Source organism: Dioscorea cayenensis, chromosome 8 (genome assembly GCF_009730915.1).
Source record: "Dioscorea cayenensis subsp. rotundata cultivar TDr96_F1 chromosome 8, TDr96_F1_v2_PseudoChromosome.rev07_lg8_w22 25.fasta, whole genome shotgun sequence".
Classification (NCBI taxonomy): domain Eukaryota; kingdom Viridiplantae; phylum Streptophyta; class Magnoliopsida; order Dioscoreales; family Dioscoreaceae; genus Dioscorea; species Dioscorea cayenensis.
In genome coordinates, this window is record NC_052478.1 from 5,720,670 (window position 1) to 5,740,304 (window position 19,635).

Consider the following 19,635-nt stretch of genomic DNA (forward strand, 5'->3'; position numbering starts at 1 on the left):
TAAAAGGCTAATTCATGCTTGGACTATAAATATGATGGTTTTCATAAGAATCACAAAGAATAAATATATTCAATTAAAGAAAACTATGTACCGACATAGACAACTAAAAAAAAAAACTCAATTTCTAAATAGACAATTCTTTAATCTAAACAATAAACAATATCAAATCAAGATCTAAAAGAGGATAGAAACGATTCTACACTCGGTAAAAGATCCAATGAAGGGAATGCTTCTCACATCGACGATGACATATACTCTTGGACGAAGGCTATCTCCATCTCCTGCCACGGCACCACACATCAAAAGAGAAGAGGAAAGAGGCAAGATCTCTCCTCTTTCTTGGTCTAAACAAAAATCTAAATCGGGAGAAACAAAAGGTGGCGGCTAGGGTTTGAAAACCTAATAAAATATAAAGATTAAGAAAAATAAAATTTAATAAAAAAGAAGGTTTCTATTCCTCTTCCATAACAACCATGCATGCAAAAATTAAATGAATTAAATTTAAAATGTGTGGGGCCCACAAAAAGGGAAAAACGTATATAAAAATTATTTTATAAAAAAAAACCAAAAAATAACGAGTTACAATGTCTATTTTAATTAAATTGTTTCAAAAATTTGAAACTTCTCAAGAATATAAGACAAATGTAATTCCACTCACAGCCTAAAAGTAATTATAGAAATAGGGATGGAAATTTTTTTTTTAACAAATTAGCGACAAACACCTTTTTACCACTAATCTATGTTTTGATTTCTAAGATGAAAAATTTTGGCTATGCTAATGACATGACAGATGGTAGGGTTGGAAAAATAATACATGTACCAAAATATCCCAAGCCTGGTCAAAACCAAAATTAAAAACAAAAAATAAAAGATCTAATTTTTCTTAATAATATAATTAAAACAAAGTAGGAATAAAAACTATTAATATTTTAGAATTTTCACCTATTAAATCTTACAATTTAAATGTAACCAAAACTAAAGACGACAACACCATAATTTAATAATAAGATCTAAAATATATATTTTTTTAACAAAAATAATAAGTGTTACTCGAAAAGAGGTTTGTCAAGAGATAAACAAATATAGTAGTACACCAATTCTTTTGATGATTTTTTTTGTTATTTTATAAATCAATTCTTTTTTACATTAGTAACACTACATTTTTTTTTTTCTAATGTGATACAGGACCATGAAAACTTTAAACCAAATTATTTTATAGACCCAATTAATAGGAAATGAGACCCATAATACTTTTCACATTTTGGATTCCCACTCCTAATGTTAGGGTGATTCCTTAATTAGTCTATATTTTATCCACAACTTCACTTAATTTATTGTAACATTAATAAAATATTACTAAGAAAAAAGTTAAATAAGTATTTTCTTATAAGAATATGATAAAAGAATTTCTAATATTAAATTACAATAATTCTCTATGTGCATTGAAAAGATAAAAATGTAAATAACAATGGTTTCTGTAGGTATATTAATGAATGCAATATTAATAAAAAAAAAAGCTTTTCTTACATGTTGATTAGCCACAGCCCTCAACCACTCTTGTGAGGGGAACTCCACCTAATTTATTACTAGACAAAATTGTATTTTTCAAATAATTTTATTTACAAATATTTAAAGTTATAGTCTAACATTCACAAAATTATTATTTATTTTATTATTTTATTATTTTAGCATCCACTACTTTCACCTCATCTCTACTCTTTCTCCCAACCACTTCCATCTCATTTTAGTTAAATAAAAATCTTCTACCACATTGGAATAGGTCTTAGTCAAACATGGCACAAATAAATAAACCCAAACTTAAAATGTTTGTTAGAGTTAACAAAATGTTTTATATTTGATATAATGATTTCTCCGAACTTTGATTGCATGGTTGGAAAGAGGCTTCGAAAATATCATGTTTGGTGGAATAATTATATACAACATATAAAACAATGAAAAATAAATACAAGGGATCCACCGACAGTGGACTTCACACAACAAATAATAAAAATTAAAAATAAAATCAAATTATTCTACTAACCCTCCAAAGATTTTCAAGTAGCTTCACCATCAAAATCAGGATCCATAAGCAACATCAGCATTAGTGTTTCATGATGCGTCAGGAAGGCCTCTATAAATGTTATTGGTTAGTGTTTCAAGGGTAAAATCTAATCCTCCAGCGAAGATATTTTATATATATTCAAAGTGTAAAGGGGAGGTCATGGGTTCAAATCTCTTCCCCAACAGTATTATTTCCCATACTGTTCATATACTGTTCACCCGGGATTCTTATATTATTCTCACACTATACATATACCGTACATCCGGGTTTCAGTGCTGTTTAGTACTGTTTATATTCATAAAAAAAGACGTTTATCGTCTATTATTAAAAAGCTTTGGAGCAATTTTGGAATTGAATGATAAAAATGTTATTTACATCAATCAAATATAATTAAGAAGAAAAAAATTAAATTAGAAGAATTCTCTATTTGCATTTGAATGATAAAATAAAAATGTAGATAACAATGGCTTATGTAGGTATATTTGTCAACAAAATTTATTGTTAAAATATTTTTATTTGCAAATAATTTAAGGCATGCTGCTTCTGCCTCATCTCTCCCCGTCTCCAAGCCACTTCCATCTCATTTTAATTAAAGAAAAATCTTCTACGTAAGAATAGTTCAAGGTCAAACACAACACAAATAACTAAATACCAATTTAGATGTTCGTTAGAGTTAAGCAAAATATTATATATTTGATGGAGTAATTTCTCCGAATTCAATTGCATGGTCGGAAAAGATTTCAAAAAAATCATGTTTGCCGGAATCATTCTATAAACAAGCCTAGCTAAGGCAAGCTAAGAACTTAAGATAATTTAGGAGTCATTTAGCATTGTTGTCAATTCATATTTTTTATTTTTAATTTCATGTTTTGGAAACAAACTAGTAAAAACATGTTTGCCATATTATCTTTGTTTTAAAAAAAAAATGGCAACAATCCTCATGTTAAAAAATAAAAAATAAAAAAATAAAATTGGGAATCAACATTTTTATGTTTTCAACTTTTTTGAATTTTTTTTAAAAACCCCTCATCTACTTAGAGATGACAATCTATACTTTACCCGACAGATATACCCGTACCCTACCCTGTCAAAGAGGGTATTACCCTCTTTGACAGGGTACGTGTACGGGTAAAGGCATTACCTCTTATTTTTTGAGCGGATACGAGTCGGGTAAAGGTATGCCCTTACCCTACTCATACCCTACCCGTTATTATAATACATTATGAATTATTATTATTATTATTATTATTATTATTATTATTATTATTTTAATTTTAATTCAATAATTTGAACAACATGTAAAATGGTATACACAGACCCTGCGGGCAAGGCTTTGTTTGAATTGAGATATAAGAAGGTTTATAAAGTAAGTTAAAGTATGATAATAGGAGGTAAAAGAAAGTTTTAAACTTTTCCTTACTTGGGGCATTGTAAGGTGATTGGAGGTTTTAAAACCTTGTTGTGTTTGGTTTAAAACTTTTCCTTTTGGTTTTTTATTTTTATTATTTAAAAATATTTTTTTTACAAAATTGATACCAATATTCTAAAAAATAATATTGTAAGAAAAATATTTATAATAATAAACACACACACCTTTTGGTTTTTTATTTAAAAAATATTTTTTTACAAATTGATACCAATATTCTAAAAAAATAATATTTTAAGAAAAATATTTATAATAATTTATTATTTGATAGGTTGATATTTTACAGGTTGGTTTATACCATATAAAAAATTAAATTTTTAGAAAATATTTGAAAAAATTATTGTTTGACCCCTTGTTTTTTTATTAACTAAGATATATATATATATATAATATTTGTAATAATTTATTGTTTGAGCTATTGACTTTTACTTGATCTCACAATAAATTTGTGATATTATTTAAAAATATAAAAAAATATGAATTTGAAAAATAACTCATGAACTATATAAATTTGTCCGTTTTAATGCTCACTGGTGGGCGTTTGTTGCAAAAAATTAAAAAAGAAAAAATTGCTCATGGTTGGTCCGACAACACCACAGCCTTTAACCAGGCAAGAGCACAACTAGAGGAGACCCTACACATGATCAAGCGTAGCCTGGTCTTTGAAGGCAACAGGGCCTCTACACCGCTCGAGACATCTAATCTAGCTAGTGGGTCTGGCAGTCCCACACTCGAGACGACCGCTCCAATGATCACTACAAGAAATTATGTTTTTAGTGAAAACCAAAGTCATTACTAAAAAGGTAATTTTTGTCACTATTAATAATAGTGGCCAATTTTTGAGATCGTCACTTCTCGTCACAAGTACCTCTGTAGCATACAGTAGTGTCAGGTTTAGAAATTTGTCCACAGTTACCCAAAAAAATTGTGATCATATAATTATCACTAAAAACTTCAATATTTGTGATAAAACTATGAGCCCACAAATACTCAAAATTTTGTGGTTAAATTGTTGTCACTAAAAATATTGGTATTTGTGATAGAATACTATTGTTAAAAAAATATTACTATTTGTGATAATTTTGTCGACACAAAATATGAAGTAGTGATGAATAAAATGGTCACAATAGTTCACTTTATTGTGACACAATTGTTGACACTAATGATTTAAAACAGTAACAAAATATTTTTTGTCAAAAATAATATTTTTATTGGTGACCAATACTTCGTCACTAATATTGTTTAAAGGCAGTGTCATGTGTTTATTATTATCAGAAATAAATTTATTAATTTAACAATAATATTGTCACTAAATAAAAATATTTAAAATTATATAAAATTTCTTATTTCAAATATATAAAATTTGAAATTTAAATATCAAAAAATACAATTATAGAATTATTATAAACTATTCTATAATGTAAATTTGGAGATGAAGTACTCCATTATGCATTTAAATCTTCCTTTTTACTTTTCAGCCTCAGATTTCGCTATAATTTAACTCCTTTCTTGGGACTTCAATGTTATTCCCTCTTCTTGATACTTATTTTGCGTATTTAAAAAATAAAAATAAAGATCTAATAAAATAATTTTAATTTTTTCAAAAAATTATAATTTAATTACAACTTTCATACTATTATTTATTCTCAATTGAGAAGAGACAAATTCCATGTTGCATTTGGCACATTGTTATTTTAAATAGATAAGAAAACATTAAAAATAAAAAAGAAGAAAACCACACAATCAAAATCTAAACAATGTACTCCTACTATGAACCTAAGATTCAAAGTGCCAAAAATGAAAACATTAACAAACAACAACCATTGAAAAAAATTTAATAAACCTAACTTTCATGATGAAAAAGATAAAGCAAAACTATAATTATCTCTTATCCATTGCATAAACGAAGCAGAAAAATTTAATAAAATGATAAAAAAAAAAAAAATCTTGTGACTATCAATGATATGCATCTCTACATCTTCAGCTAGTTGGGTGACTTTGGTTCTCCGAATCAAATAAAGCCAAATTGTTGCCACCGATTTCCTTATAGGCACATAACTACTCAAGGTTCCACCATCTTCATTTATTCCGTTATATATTAAGTTTATTGAGGATATATATATATTTTTAAAATTAATTTTTTTAAATTACATTATCTAGATTTTGTTTTGTGAGATTTGGTAAATATCTATTTAATCTTGATTTTAAATATTTTTAAATTTTTTCTTAATGCTATATGTCCTTTGTATGATCTAAATTAAAGGTTTATTTTCTAAGCCTTATAATATAATTTTGATTATTGGATAAATTATAATTTTAAAAACCTTTTAAATTTTATCTATAATTAATAAAGTGAAAATTGCCAAAATAACCCCCTAAGTTTCTAATATTTCCAAAAACACCCCAATAATTTGGGAATCCCTAAAAACCCCTTCCTTTTAAATACAATGAATTTGAAACCCCTCAAGCATTTAATTGAGTTAGTTTTAAATTTTTTGGATGAAATTATCCCTTGCATGGGAAGTTGTGGCAAGTGAGACATGGTTTGATCATAACGCCCTTTGCTGCAATAATTTTTTCTCTTTAAGAGGAATCAGTTTTTTTTTCTTGGTTAATCCCCAGAGAACACCATTATTGGTGCTGGTTTCTTTTTTCTCTCTCCATCTCTTCATCTTTTCCTTTTTCAAAGTTGTCGTTGCCTGGACATCTTCTGTAGGATTGGACCACTGCCTCGAAGGAGAACTCCCACTCAACTCTTTGCCATTTCATTAGTTTGCGCTCCAAGGTATTGAGGCGAGATGGATGCCGTTGAAGATATTGTGCAGTTTCCTTTTGTTTTGATATTCTGTGGGTTTCTTTTTAGTTTGATTTCTAAAGTATTCTATTAGAAAATGAAATTTTTCGGTTTCATGGTGTGATTATTGGATGATCTTGTAGTTTGTAGGGAGATTTTTCGGCAAGAGTTTTGTTTGCTTTTCATTTTCGTTTGTGTACATAATCAAAAGCGATAATATTATGTTGAAGGAGATTTTTCGATTGTTTTGCAATTTCATTGTGATGTCCGACTCGATCCACATTTGTCTAGGACGGCCAGGTTTAATTTTGAATGTAAATATTGTTATTTCTTTTTAACTATCGATTGTTCTACTTAAGTTTCAAAGTTTATGTTTAAATATCAATGTTTCTGTTTAACTACGACAGTTTCTATTTAAATTTCATCATTTCTTTTTAAATTTGCGTTTGTTTATGAAAACGATTTTCATAAATAACGAGCAAAATGTACAATAATATGCGATAGTTTGTGGCAAACATATGTAACGAATATGAGTTATCATTTATGCTTAGTTGGCGATAGTTTATTTGCAAGATCTATGATTGTGTCCACACTCGTGGTAGTGAAGTGAGTTTTTTAAATGGTTAGTGCCTACAAAACGTTGTCCGACATGCAATGACAAAACTTCAAAAAGATCTAACGAGTAAGGAAGGCCTACTAAATCGTCAGGGTGGCCTTGAGGTGGGACGGATACGCTCTTAGAATCCGAATACCTATTAAAATCATTTATGTTTAAACTGAAACTGGATATATTTAAACAGAGACATAACATTTTTAAAGCAGAGACTTGATAAATTTAAAGCGGAAACATTTATGCTTAAACAAAAAAAGCTGTATAATTTTAAAGCGGAAACAAGGACATGACAATAATAGTTGAGAAAAAAACATAAGTTTTAAGCGTAGCGGGATAATTAATCAATAATTAACTTGTACAACTATGTTTATGTTTAAATATCATTGTTTCATTTTAAATTTGCGTTTGTTTATGAAAACAATTTTCATAAATAACGAGCAAAATGTACAATAATATGCGATAGTTTGTGGCAAACATATGTAACGAATATGAGTTATCATTTATGCTTAGTTGGCGATAGTTTATTTGCAAGATCTACGATTGTGTCCGCACTCGTGGTAGTGAAGTGAGTTTTTTAAATGGTTAGCGCCTACAAAACGTTGTCCGACATGCAATGACAAAACTTCAAAATGATCTAACGAGTAAGGAAGGCCTACTAAATCGTCAGGGTGGCCTTGAGGTGGGACGGATACGCTCTTAGAATCCGAATACCTATTAAAATCATTTATGTTTAAACTGAAACTTGATATATTTAAACAGAGACATAACATTTTAAACAGAGACTTGATAAATTTAAACGGAAACATTTATGCTTAAACAAAAAACTGTATAATTTTAAACGGAAACAAGAACATGACAATAATAGTTGAGAAAAAAACATAAGTTTTAAGCGGAAACTGGGATAATTAATCAATAATTAACTTGTACAACTATGTTTATGTTTAAATATCATTGTTTCATTTTAAATTTGCGTTTGTTTATGAAAATGATTTTCATAAATAACGAGAAAAATGTACAATAATATGCGATAGTTTGTGACAAACATATGTAACGAATATAAGTTATCATTTATGCTTAGTTGGCGATAGTTTATTTGCAAGATCTACGATTGTGTCCGCACTCGTGGTAGTGAAGTGAGTTTTTTAAATGGTTAGCGCCTACAAAACGTTGTCCGACATGCAATGACAAAACTTCAAAATGATCTAACGAGTAAGGAAGGCCTACTAAACCGTCAGGGTGGCCCTGAGGGTGGACGGATACGCTCTTAGAATCCGAATACCTACTAAAATCATTTCTGTTTAAATTGAAACTGGATATATTTAAACAGAAACTTTATAATTTTAAACGGAAATATTTATGTTTAAACAAAAACTGTATAATTTTAAACGGAAACAGGGACAGGACAAGGATAAAAGTCTTCCAAAGTTTGTTTCAGAAAATAAAAAAGAAATGTAAAAAATATTAGACATGATGTGATTGGACGGTTTTTCCCCCCCCATTTTTAACGGCAATGATGGAATTTCACAACATGGACCTAGTCCAAGTGACCTACAAGGGGTAAAAAGGAAGTAAAATGATAAAGGAAGGGTTGTCCGCGGCATTCATAACTTGCAGGGGTTGTTTGGGAAATTTTAAACAGTGTAGGGGGTAAATAGTAATTTTCCCTTACATAAAACACATAATAAATTTTTTAAAAAATCTATACATAAATCTTGAGATTGGGTAAGGAAAAATAGATTTTTTAATAATTTATTAAAAATATAATTTTTACAACCACATAAACTAATTTATAAAAGGATGTAGACACTACATGTTTAAATTCTATGTATCTAAAGTTGTCGACATAAAAGATAAGATGCATAATTGTAATTGAGACTAAATTATCACAATTGAAAATTGTACTAGTGACAAAATAATTAGACATCAAAACTAATCTAAACTATAGTGACAATTAACTTTTTTTATCATTAACAACCCAATAACATGATTAAGAAATTTAAATTTTGTGACAATATTTAGTAGATAGTAAATGAAAAATTATAATGATGACAATATATCTTGTCACAATTACACATCATTCTCATCAAAAAAATATTTGGTACTAAGTCACAATTATTATAATAGTGACAAAAACATAAGTTGTCACAATTAATTTAAATAATAGTGCTGGTTAACTTTTTTGACAAAAAAAAACCTAATATTTATGGCAAAATAACAAGGTGTTACAAAAAAATTGTCACTAAAAATCATAACTCTTGTAGTGGATAGAGACAGACGCCCTCACTCTAGAGACGATTGCTCCCGTTATTAAGCCAGACTCCCCTACTCTTGATGGCTCTCCTGCTTTCTGACTCTCCCTGTCGTTGATGGTAGCCGCTCTACAGTCGACCTCTTCCTTGGTGGTTTTTGTTTTATCCGGATTGTAACTAAAACATCTCACCTCTGGTGATCTGCCACCCTCCATCTTTTATTTTGTTTTGTTGTCTATTGCCTTTTATTTCTTTTGCAATGCATCAGTGGTTCATCCACTTTTTATTTAAAAAAAAACTATTAAATCATGTTTTGACAAAAAGAATTAGAAACAACAAACCCAATAAATTCAGAAATGAAAATTGAAAAAAAAGGTACATGTTTATGATTTGAAAATTGATTCAAGTTTTGTTTGCAAAGAGTTGTTATATTTATTTGCATATTTACAAATCAAAGTTGAACCTTGAGAGAGAAAATATAACAATCCATAACATCCCAATCATTAATGAACCCCCAAACAAAAAATATTCAAACCAAAACCTCTCCTGAGTTAAAATCATACAATAATTTATAAGAGAGAAAAAATACATAAAAATAAATAATACTCATTTAACAGGATAAATTTTTGGTTTAACACCCTATATAATTCCTCTGTTATAGTCAATTTGTAACATTGGTCCCCTTTTATAATTTATCCATTAAAAATTCCACTATTTTCCCTTTTAGAAATGTCACTCCTCCCTCAAACTACAATTTTTTTTTGTCCGAAAAACCGACATGGCATCAATAATGTTTAAAATAATATTAAAAAAATTCGAACCATAGGTTCATGATGTATTAATCTCTATCTAATTGAGATCCGACTTTCATCCACACCCGATATCTAAAAATCCCTCCTTCTTCTATAGAACCCATCCACCCAGACTATATATGATCACGATTGCGCCGCCCTACCAACCCCCACCACTGTAAGCAAAGCTCGTTGTTCCCGGTTAATGACCCATCCATCACCATAAGTGAAGGTGCGGCCGAGAATGATGACCCAATGATAACTGTAATGAAAGAGAAATCACTGGCAGGAAAATCAGTTGCTATGAAAGATGCTAAGGTGGAGTTGGTTGGGTCAAAGGTGGCTGAATTGGCGGATGACTTGGCAACATCCTCATGGGCTGGACAAAGGACAAAAAGGGAGAGGAAGAACAATGTAAGGCTCTCGGACTTTATTTACTCCTGACAGCTAGCAAAAGGAAAGAATATGATTAGAGATTTCTATTTTGTTGCTTGAGATTTCTATTCTGTTGATTGAGATTTAACAGATCTATAGAAATTCATTACATATTTTGGTGCTTTCGTTGAGAGCTTTATCATATTGGAATCATGGCTGAAAATACCCTATTTAAAGATTTGATAGCAAAGATTGATAATATGCAAGTTGCTATGGATCAACTGGAGGAAAGATTAATGGCAGCTATAGAGCATCGTGATGATAGGGTCAAGCTGTTGGAGACATCACTGCAAAGCATTTCGAAATTCATTGAAACTCATATGGCTTCCAGTAATGTCAATTCAATTGAAGCATCTCAACCTTCACAATCTTTACAGGAAGTGGAAATTATTAGGGAAAAATCTTTTACAACCAGATCTGTAAAATTTATTTTCCCGAGATTTGATGGAGAGGAGCTATTACATTGGGTGTATAGAGCAGAGTAGTTTTTTAGCTATTACAGGATACCTGATGATGAGAAGTTGGAAATTGCTTCTATGCATTTTGATGGGCCGGTGGTTCCTTGGTACCAAATGGTGGAGAAAGAAGGCAAGGTAAAAACCTGGGCAGCATTAGTAGATGCCTTGGAGGATGCTTATGGACCATCTATATTTGAGAATCCTGAGTTTGCATTGTTCAAATTAACTCAAGCAGAAGAATCAGTAATCATTTATTATGCCAATTTTACTACATTAGCTAATAGAGTGGAAGGTATAGCTCCTTCAATCATGATATCTTGTTTCCTCAATGGGTTAAGGTAGGAAATCCAAATGGACATAATTCCATGGAAGCCTGAGTCTCTTTCTAAAGCAGCAAAACTGGCCATATTATATGAGGATAAATATGCTTTAATACCTAAGCCTAATGTCAAGAGATCTCAATTTAGTCCAGATATTAATGTTACTGTTGTGCCAGGAAAATTTGTGAATACAGTACCCAAGGTGCTTCAGACTTCCAACACTCCATCAAAGATAACAGGAGCCAATCATAATAGTAATCCTCAACCCTTCAAGAGGATTAGCTTTAATGAGATGCAACTAAGAAAAGCAAAGGGACTATGTTTCAATTGTGATGAAAAGTATTCTCCTACACATAGATGTCAAACTAAGAGATTATTACTGTTGCAGTGGAATAAAGAGCCTCCAGATGGAGAAGAACAAGAAGTGGCTGAATTTGTGGTTGAGTTAGAAAATAGTACTTCTACCGAAGAATCAGTTCCTAGGGAATCTAGTCCTAAATCATCACTTAATGCAATGAATAGTGTAGCTGCATCAAGTACAATGAGATTTACTGGATTTATAAAAGGGCAACCAGTTAATATACTGTTAGATGAAGGCAATGACAATAACTTTATTCAACCCAGAATTGCCAAATTTTTGCAGCTTGACATACATCCAACAGCTCCATTTAAGGTTCTTGTGGGGGATGGTAATTCTTTACAGGTGGAGGGTAAGATTGATCCACTACAGATTAAAATTCAAGGTTGCAAATTGTCATTTCATGTGTATTTGTTGCCAATTGCTGGAGCTGAGGTTATTATGGGAGCATCATGGTTGGCTACCTTGGGAGCACACATCATGGATTACGGATCATTATCTCTACAATTTTATTGTGATGGGAAGTTTGTGACATTGACTGGAGATAAAGGACAAGGTCCACAACCTACTACCATGCACCAATTACACAGATTGAGTTCGGTTAAATCTATTACTGAGTGTTATCAGTTGACTATGGAATCAGCAGAATCTTATCCCACAAACTCTTTGAATCATAGACTGCAAGAAGAGGTGAAAACAGATAATTGCACTAATCCAGCATTAAAAATTCCTGATGAGCTGTCTGATACTTTAAAGCAGATACTATTAAAGTATGAAAGGATGTTTGAAATTCCTAGAGGTCTACCACCATCAAGATTGTGTGATCATAGGATTCCTCTACAACCTAATGCAAATCCAATCAAGGTCAGACCCTACAAGTATCCCCATAGCCAGAAGACTGAAATTGAAGCAATGGTGGATCAAATGTTGAGAGAAGGATTAATTGAACCTAGAAACAACCCTTTTTCTTCTCCTGTTATTTTGGTTAAAAAAAAAGACGGCACATGGAGATTTTGTACTGACTACAGGGCATTAAATGCCATAACAGTGAAGGATGCCTACCCCATACCAGTAGTTTATGAGTTGTTAGATGAGTTACATGGGGCCAAATACTTTTCAAAGCTTGATTTGAGGTCGGGTTACCATCAGGTTTTGTTACATCTGGAAGATAAATTCAAAACGGCATTTCAAACTCATCATGGACATTTCCAATGGGTAGTAATGCCATTTGGATTGTCAAATGCTCCAGCAACATTTCAATCATTGATGAGTGAGATATTTCAGTTTTCCATGCACAAGTTTGTGTTGATATTTTTCGATGGCATATTGATTTACAATGCCGATTGGGAGAGCCACTTGCAGCACTTGGAGATTGTATTAATCACTCTCAACAAACATCAGTTATTTGCAAAATTCTCAAAATGTGAATTTGGAATGATACAAATTGAGTATCTAGGACACAATGTTTCTGGTATGGGGGTTCAAATGGAGAAATCTAAGGTTGAAGCGATTGTTCAGTGGCCAGCACCCACAAATATCAAGCAACTAAGAGGGTTAGGGTTGAGTGGGCATTATAGAAGGCTTATAGCCAATTATGCTAGTGTTGCACATCTCCTTATAGAACTTCTTAAAAAGGATGCATTTCAATGGTCAGTAGTAGCTCAAGAGGCATTTCAACATCTCAAACAGAAAATCACAACAGCTCCAGTGTTGAAGTTACCTGATTTTTCTAAACATTTTGTTTTAGAAACTGATTCTTCAAGGTTGGGTATTGGAGCAGTTCTGAGCCAAGATCAACATCAGGTTTCATTCTTCTCCAAGAAATTGACTCCTGTAATGCAAAAACAATCTGCATATGTGCGAGAATTATTTGTTGTGACAGAGGTTGTGAGCAAGTTCATACATTATTTGGTAGGTTACAAGTTTATCATCCGAGCTGATCAAGAGGCCTTAAAACATCTATGTCAATAGACTATTTAGACTCTGAAGCAGCAAAGATGGTTTCCTAAGCTTTTGGGGTATGATTTTTCAATTGAATACAAACTAGGCCGAGACAACATACCAGCTGATGCTTTATCAAGATGTTATTTAATGGCATTATCCTCCAGAAATTGTTCTGTTATATCTCAACTCCAGAAATTTCAATAGTAGGATCCTTATTGTGTCAATAAATTGACTACACTTCAACAAGGTACAAATGACGATACTAAATTTACATTGAGACAAAATTTATTATGTTATGATAATAGAATTGTGGTTCCTGATAACTTTGAGATCAAGACACAGTTATTACAAGAATATCATGCCACAAGATTAGGAGGACATGCAGGCTCGCTCAGGACTTATGCACAAATTTCTTCTCATTTCTATTGGCAAGGGTTGTGCAGAGATGTTGCTGAATTTGTAAAAAAATGCATGATTTGTCAGAAGGCAAAAACTGATCACACTCATCCAGCTGGACTATTAAAACCTCTACCTATTCCACAGATAATATGGGAAGAAATTGCAATGGACTTCATTATCGGGCTTCATAATTCCAAAAGATTTACTGAAAACCTGGTGGTGGTGGATAGATTATCCAAGTTTGGGCATTTTATTCCACTCAGAAATGATTTTTCCAGTACAACAGTGGCCGCAACATTCATACAAAATATAATCAAATTACATGGAGTTCCCAAATCCATTGTTACAGATAGAGATAGAATATTTCTTAGCAGATTTTGGAAATCTCTTTTTTAAGCAATGGGAACCACATTAGCAATGTTCACTGCATATCATCCACAATCAGATGGGTAGACTGAAGCATTGAATAAATGTTTGGAAATGTATCTCAGGTGCTTTGTTGCTGAAAACCCAAAGACTTGGTTGGAGCTCCTTCCTTGGGCACAATATTGGTACAACACATCCTTTCACTGCAGCGCGAGTATGAGTCCATTTCAGATTGTATATGGCCATGAACCTCCATCTTTGATCACATATTACTCAAATGAGAATAATCTACCAGACATTACTTCCTTACTCTAGCAAATAGATAAAGTCCTGCAACAGTTAAAGCAAAATTTAGTCAAAGCACAACAACACATGAACCAGACATTACTTCCTTACTCTAGCAAATAGATAAAGTCCTGCAACAGTTAAAGCAAAATTTAGTCAAAGCACAACAACACATGAAGAAAATGGCTGATAAGAGGCGTAAAGAAATTTCTTTTGAAGAAGGTCAATGGGTATTTGTCAAATTACAACCCTATAGACAACATTCCTTGGCCTTGAGATAAAATCAGAAGCTCAGTATGAGATACTTCGGACCATTTCAGGTGCTTAAACGCATTGGTACTGTAGCTTATCAATTAGAATTGCCTGAAGAAGTGTGCATCCATTCAGTGTTTCATGTTTCCTTATTAAAGAAATGTGAGGGAGACCCAGGCGCACAAGCAAACTCTATTCCTATACCGTTGATGACTAATGAGACAGGTCCAAGCTTGCAACCTATATCAATTCTTCTAACAAGGACAATTCTCAAGGACAATCAATGGGTGAAGCAAGTTCTTATTTAGTGGGAAGGATCAATAGCAACTAAAAATTCATGGGAGGATGTGGATCTAATCCAGCAATATTATCCAACTTTCAACCTTGAGGACAAGGTTACAGTTAAAGGGGGGAGTAATGTAATGAAAGAGAAATCATTGGCAGGAAAATCAGTTGCTATGAAATATGCTGAGGTGGAGTTGGTTGGGTCAAAGGTGGCTAAATTGGCGGATGACGTGGCAACATCCTCATGGGCTGGACAAAGGACAAAAAGGGAGATGAGGAACAATGTAAGGCTCTCGGACTTTGTTTACTCCTGACAGCTAGCAGAAGGAAAGAATATGATTGGAGGAGGAGGGGCAGTTGGTGAGAATAGCTATAACAAGGGGAAAGCAGAGAGGGAGAGGTTTATTAGAGAAGAAGGAAGAGGACTTGAGGCCTGGATCTGGCTTACCGATGATCATCTCCGGCGACCTAGACAGGATGGAAGAGATTCCCAATATCTTTACTATTTTCTAGCTTATTTTGAGTAGATCTATGGTGCACTCCTAGCACAAGCTTCCAAAGTAGCTGCAATAACTCAGCACACACACCAAACCCACCTCCCCAAGATTGGATTGATAACTGGTTCTCAGTATTGAGCCATAAAGCATACAATTTCACAATAACACAACCACACACCCACACACAATAACATTCAGAAAGGAAAAAAAAAAAAGAAAAAGAAGAGATCAGGGGTAGCAACCCGGAGATCTCAACATGAACCTAGCAAGAGGAAGAAGATGAACAGAAGATGTTGGATTCCAACTCAATAATTCCTCTCAATTTCCCAGGTGGTCTAAAGTGATTGCCAATCCTCTCAAAAAGCTGTTCCTCCTATTCAATTAACAGTAATTCATTTGGATTCATCTGATCCCCTTTTGAGAGACCCAAAAAGCCCCTGCCCCCCCCTCTTGTAACCAACCAGCTAAAAGGATAACTTATGTAAATTGCTTCACCAAGATCCCTCCAAATTTGAATACAGTGGAAGGACTCCACTGCCCCTTCTTTCCCAGAGTACCAGCCATAACAGTCTAAGGGCAACTAATGTAATTTCACCATATTTGAATATACTGAATTTACCCAAACACCCTTCCACCTATGTCTAACAAATTTAACCACCAGGGCTACTTAATGTCATTTCTCCTTTCTTTCCAGCCCTTCTGCAGATGAATTCATCCTTTATTGTTCATCTTGCCCCCATCTCCTTTCCTTCATTTATTCTCTGCTAACATCTACTGAAGCTTGCGACAATCTACAACTCTGTTGGTTCTATTTTCTTGTTTGAAGTTTACTTGAGCTTGATGAACTCTCTGGATTTATTACTGTATTAGTATTGGATTATCTTGTATTGAGTGGATCTAGCAGGAATTCTTCTCTATATTAAGTGATCATTGGTAGGAGAGGGGTTTTGATTGATTAAAGATTTCTATTCTGTTGATTGAGATTTAACAGATCTATAGAAATTCACACCCGATATCTAAAGATCCCTCCTTCTTCTATAGAACCCATCCACTCGGACTGCATATGATCGTGATTGCACCACCCCACCAACCCTCACCACTGTAAGCAAAGCCCGTTGTTCCCGGTCAATGAACCATTGACACGTCCGAATATGCTTATAAACCGCAAGTGCACGGGCGTCGAAGTAATAATTACCCGGTGAGTCGGGTAGTCGAATCCACAGGGAACGGAAGTATTAGTAATAACCACTTCTCAATTATCTAGTCGGAATCAATGAATATGATGAAGTGAACTAATTGCAAGCAAAGCAAACAAGTATGCAAGAAATAAAGTAGAAGAGTCTCAATCACTAAGGATGAGGTATTCGAGCAATGATCCCCCTAAGATCTTCCTTTAAGCTCAAGATTCACTAAATGCTCTAGAATCGGGTCTAATGAGTCGAGGTAGTCCAACGATAACCAATCCTTGTCTCCAAGCAAAAGGCACTAGTCCCCTACAAGGTCCCGGTGGAGAAATCGACCAATCTCAACACTTCACACCCTATATGACCGCAATATGCTATAAGGAAACCTAAGAGTGAAACCGATTCCTAAATGTAGATCCAACCCTAATTCCCGTGAAGGATCCTAACCCCCTACAAGGTCCCGTAGAGAAATCGAGCAATCTCACGCCTCACACCAAATATGGTTGCAAAGAGAATATGGAATACGGAGATAGGAAACACTCAATCGAAGGGGAAAGGGGACACTCCTCCATCTCAAGGCTCACCCTCTCAACCCTCTTTTAATCTTGGAAATCTAACTCTAATGGAGACCTCTCACATCAAAGTATTAAATCATGCAATGTAAATCAACCACGAGGATTAACAACACTAGCAAGCAATTAAATCACAAGATTAAAAACTCAAGACAACTCGGATTAACTAGAAGCATTAAGAGAATCAATCCAAAAATATAGATCTTAGGGTTCACATGCCCAAATACCCACTAGGGTTTAGCCCTCCATGGGCCTAGTTACAAAAACAATAATGGATACAATGAAAAGCAATAAAACCCATAGAAAAACCCCCTCGAATTCGCGCGGATTGGCCTTGATTGGTAGTTCTACGTCTTGAAGGGTTCCTCTCCGAAGCTAGGTCGCCAATGGCTCCCCAAATTGCTATGACGTCGAAGGAACCTATCAAAGTTGGTGAAGAACTCCCTCTCAATCGGCGAAGACCTTCTCCTCTAACCCTAGCCGCCTCTCTCTCAATGTCTATCTCAAAGCTCCGCAAAAAGTCCCTTTAGAATCGGCCAAAAGGTGTATTTATAGCCTCACATCGTGTCTGTCACGTGTCCCCACGCGCCCGCGTGGGCTGCAGGAATTTCCACAGTTCGGCGTATATGCATAAAAGAACACCCAATACACGAAAGGAATCTGCTACAGTACTTTTGCTACAATAATTCTGCTATGGTACTTTTGAATTCCCAATGCCTTCACAACCTATATGCATAAAAGAACACCCAATACACGAAATGAGACATAAACCGTATAAAATATGATGCTCAATGTATGTAAAACATGCATAAAAACATGTTCACTCAAGCACTTATCAACCATCCATCACCACAAGCGAAGGTGTAGCCGGGAATGATAACCCAATTGTGGGTTTTAAGGAACACTCAAGCACTCATAGAAATCTTACACAAACCAACAAAGAAAAAGACACACGACGTTGGTAACCCAGTTCGGCGTCCACTCACCTACGTCGGGAGGCTAAGCCCGGAGATAAACAATCCACTAAAAGAGGTGAAAATACATGAGTACAAATACTTGTCACTCAACACTCACAAACAAAGATCACTACCCTCTCTAGATTGTCTTGTGCACCCACTCTCTAGCTCTGGTGACCTTACAATCTACTAGCAAGGTAGTTTATATAGACGCTTCAACGTCCCAAATATAGCACATACCTCTTTTATAATCTCCGCGGCTACTAATTTAAAACCTTCCGAAATTAGCTGTTGCAACTCTTGTTGTAGCATAAGTTGTAACATGGCCCTGACTACTGACTTGACTGAGTTCTGCTTACGTTGCGGACGACCACAAGACCCATCAACCTCCCGGTCATGCTTAGTTCGAGTCGATATAGCCAAATCTCCCGATCCCGACTGCCGGCAAGTAGCCTACCTCCTCAGTTCCTCATTACGTATTCTCCTCGCATGGGGCGCACGTCCTTGTGCGTCTTCATGGAACTTGCCAAACTTGATCTTCAACCTTCCAATTTTGGTCTTTAAAGATTCTCCAAACTTGATCTTCATTTCATCCAAGTTTGGTCTTCAAATCTTGCCGTTAATGATCTTCAATCATTCTCATCAAGGATTCTTCAAATCATACCATTGATAGGTATTTCTTCAATTAAGCTCCACCATATTTAGTCTTCAATCAAATCACCTAAATATGGTCTTGATATGATCTTGTCTTCAAATTGTAACATGTTTCCAAGAATAATTCCACCAAGATCTTCAAGATATTTTCCTCCATGTTATAGACATACTAAAAATAGATCCACCAAGATCTTCAAGATGTTTTGCCTTGCAATCCAAGTCTCCTTGCCATGTCACCATACTTTCCATGTCATCAATTATACCTTGTCACCATGGTTGCCACGTCATCTTGCCTTGGTGTCAAATCATGCCAATTAAATAGTGCGGTTGCACTAACAATCACCACAAGTGAAGGTGCGGCCGAGAATGATAATCTAATGATAACCCCCAGAATGATTATAAATAGATGATCTGTTGTGCTTTTGCAGGGCTATTCTATTACATTCAATTGTTGATACTCAACCATTTGAAACTGTAATTCTGGGTATTCAAAAATTGAAGTCTATATTATTGCTCATGATATTTTATGATATTTTCTCATTCCATTACAATCAGTAATTATAAAACAAATTATCAATATAGAACATCACTGATTATGACATTTATATGAAAATATTCAGTTGATTTAGCAAAACTATGATGATGATTGTAAATTGATGAGTTGTGTTTCAAATGAAACAAGAAGGCATAATTGGGATTGTGTTGGATGCTAAAGTGGTATGAACGCAAATCGCA

At 33.7% G+C, this 19,635-nt stretch overlaps 1 protein-coding gene across 1 annotated transcript; it reads left to right on the forward strand.

Moving 5' to 3' along the window:
• The first annotated feature begins 10,202 nt into the window (after nucleotides 1-10,202).
• Nucleotides 10,203-15,564, forward strand: LOC120267197. The gene is made up of 7 exons (XM_039274893.1): nucleotides 10,203-10,349; nucleotides 10,505-10,789; nucleotides 10,892-11,071; nucleotides 11,171-13,417; nucleotides 14,821-15,048; nucleotides 15,115-15,246; nucleotides 15,355-15,564. Exons 1-7 carry the CDS (start codon nucleotides 10,203-10,205, stop codon nucleotides 15,562-15,564), a joined length of 3,429 nt encoding a protein of 1,142 aa, XP_039130827.1.
• Nucleotides 15,565-19,635: the final 4,071 nt, after the last annotated feature.

What these genes read in the sequence shown, in the direction of transcription:
- LOC120267197 (XM_039274893.1), top strand. Translation starts at nt 10,203, where the DNA reads ATGAAAGAGAAATCACTGGCAGGAAAATCAGTTGCTATGAAAGATGCT. An exon ending in AAAGGGAGAGGAAGAACAAT is followed by an intron (nt 10,350 to 10,504) that starts GTAAGGCTCTCG and finishes TTTCGTTGAGAG; the next exon opens with CTTTATCATATTGGAATCAT. An exon ending in TAACTCAAGCAGAAGAATCA is followed by an intron (nt 11,072 to 11,170) that starts GTAATCATTTAT and finishes GGGTTAAGGTAG; the next exon opens with GAAATCCAAATGGACATAAT.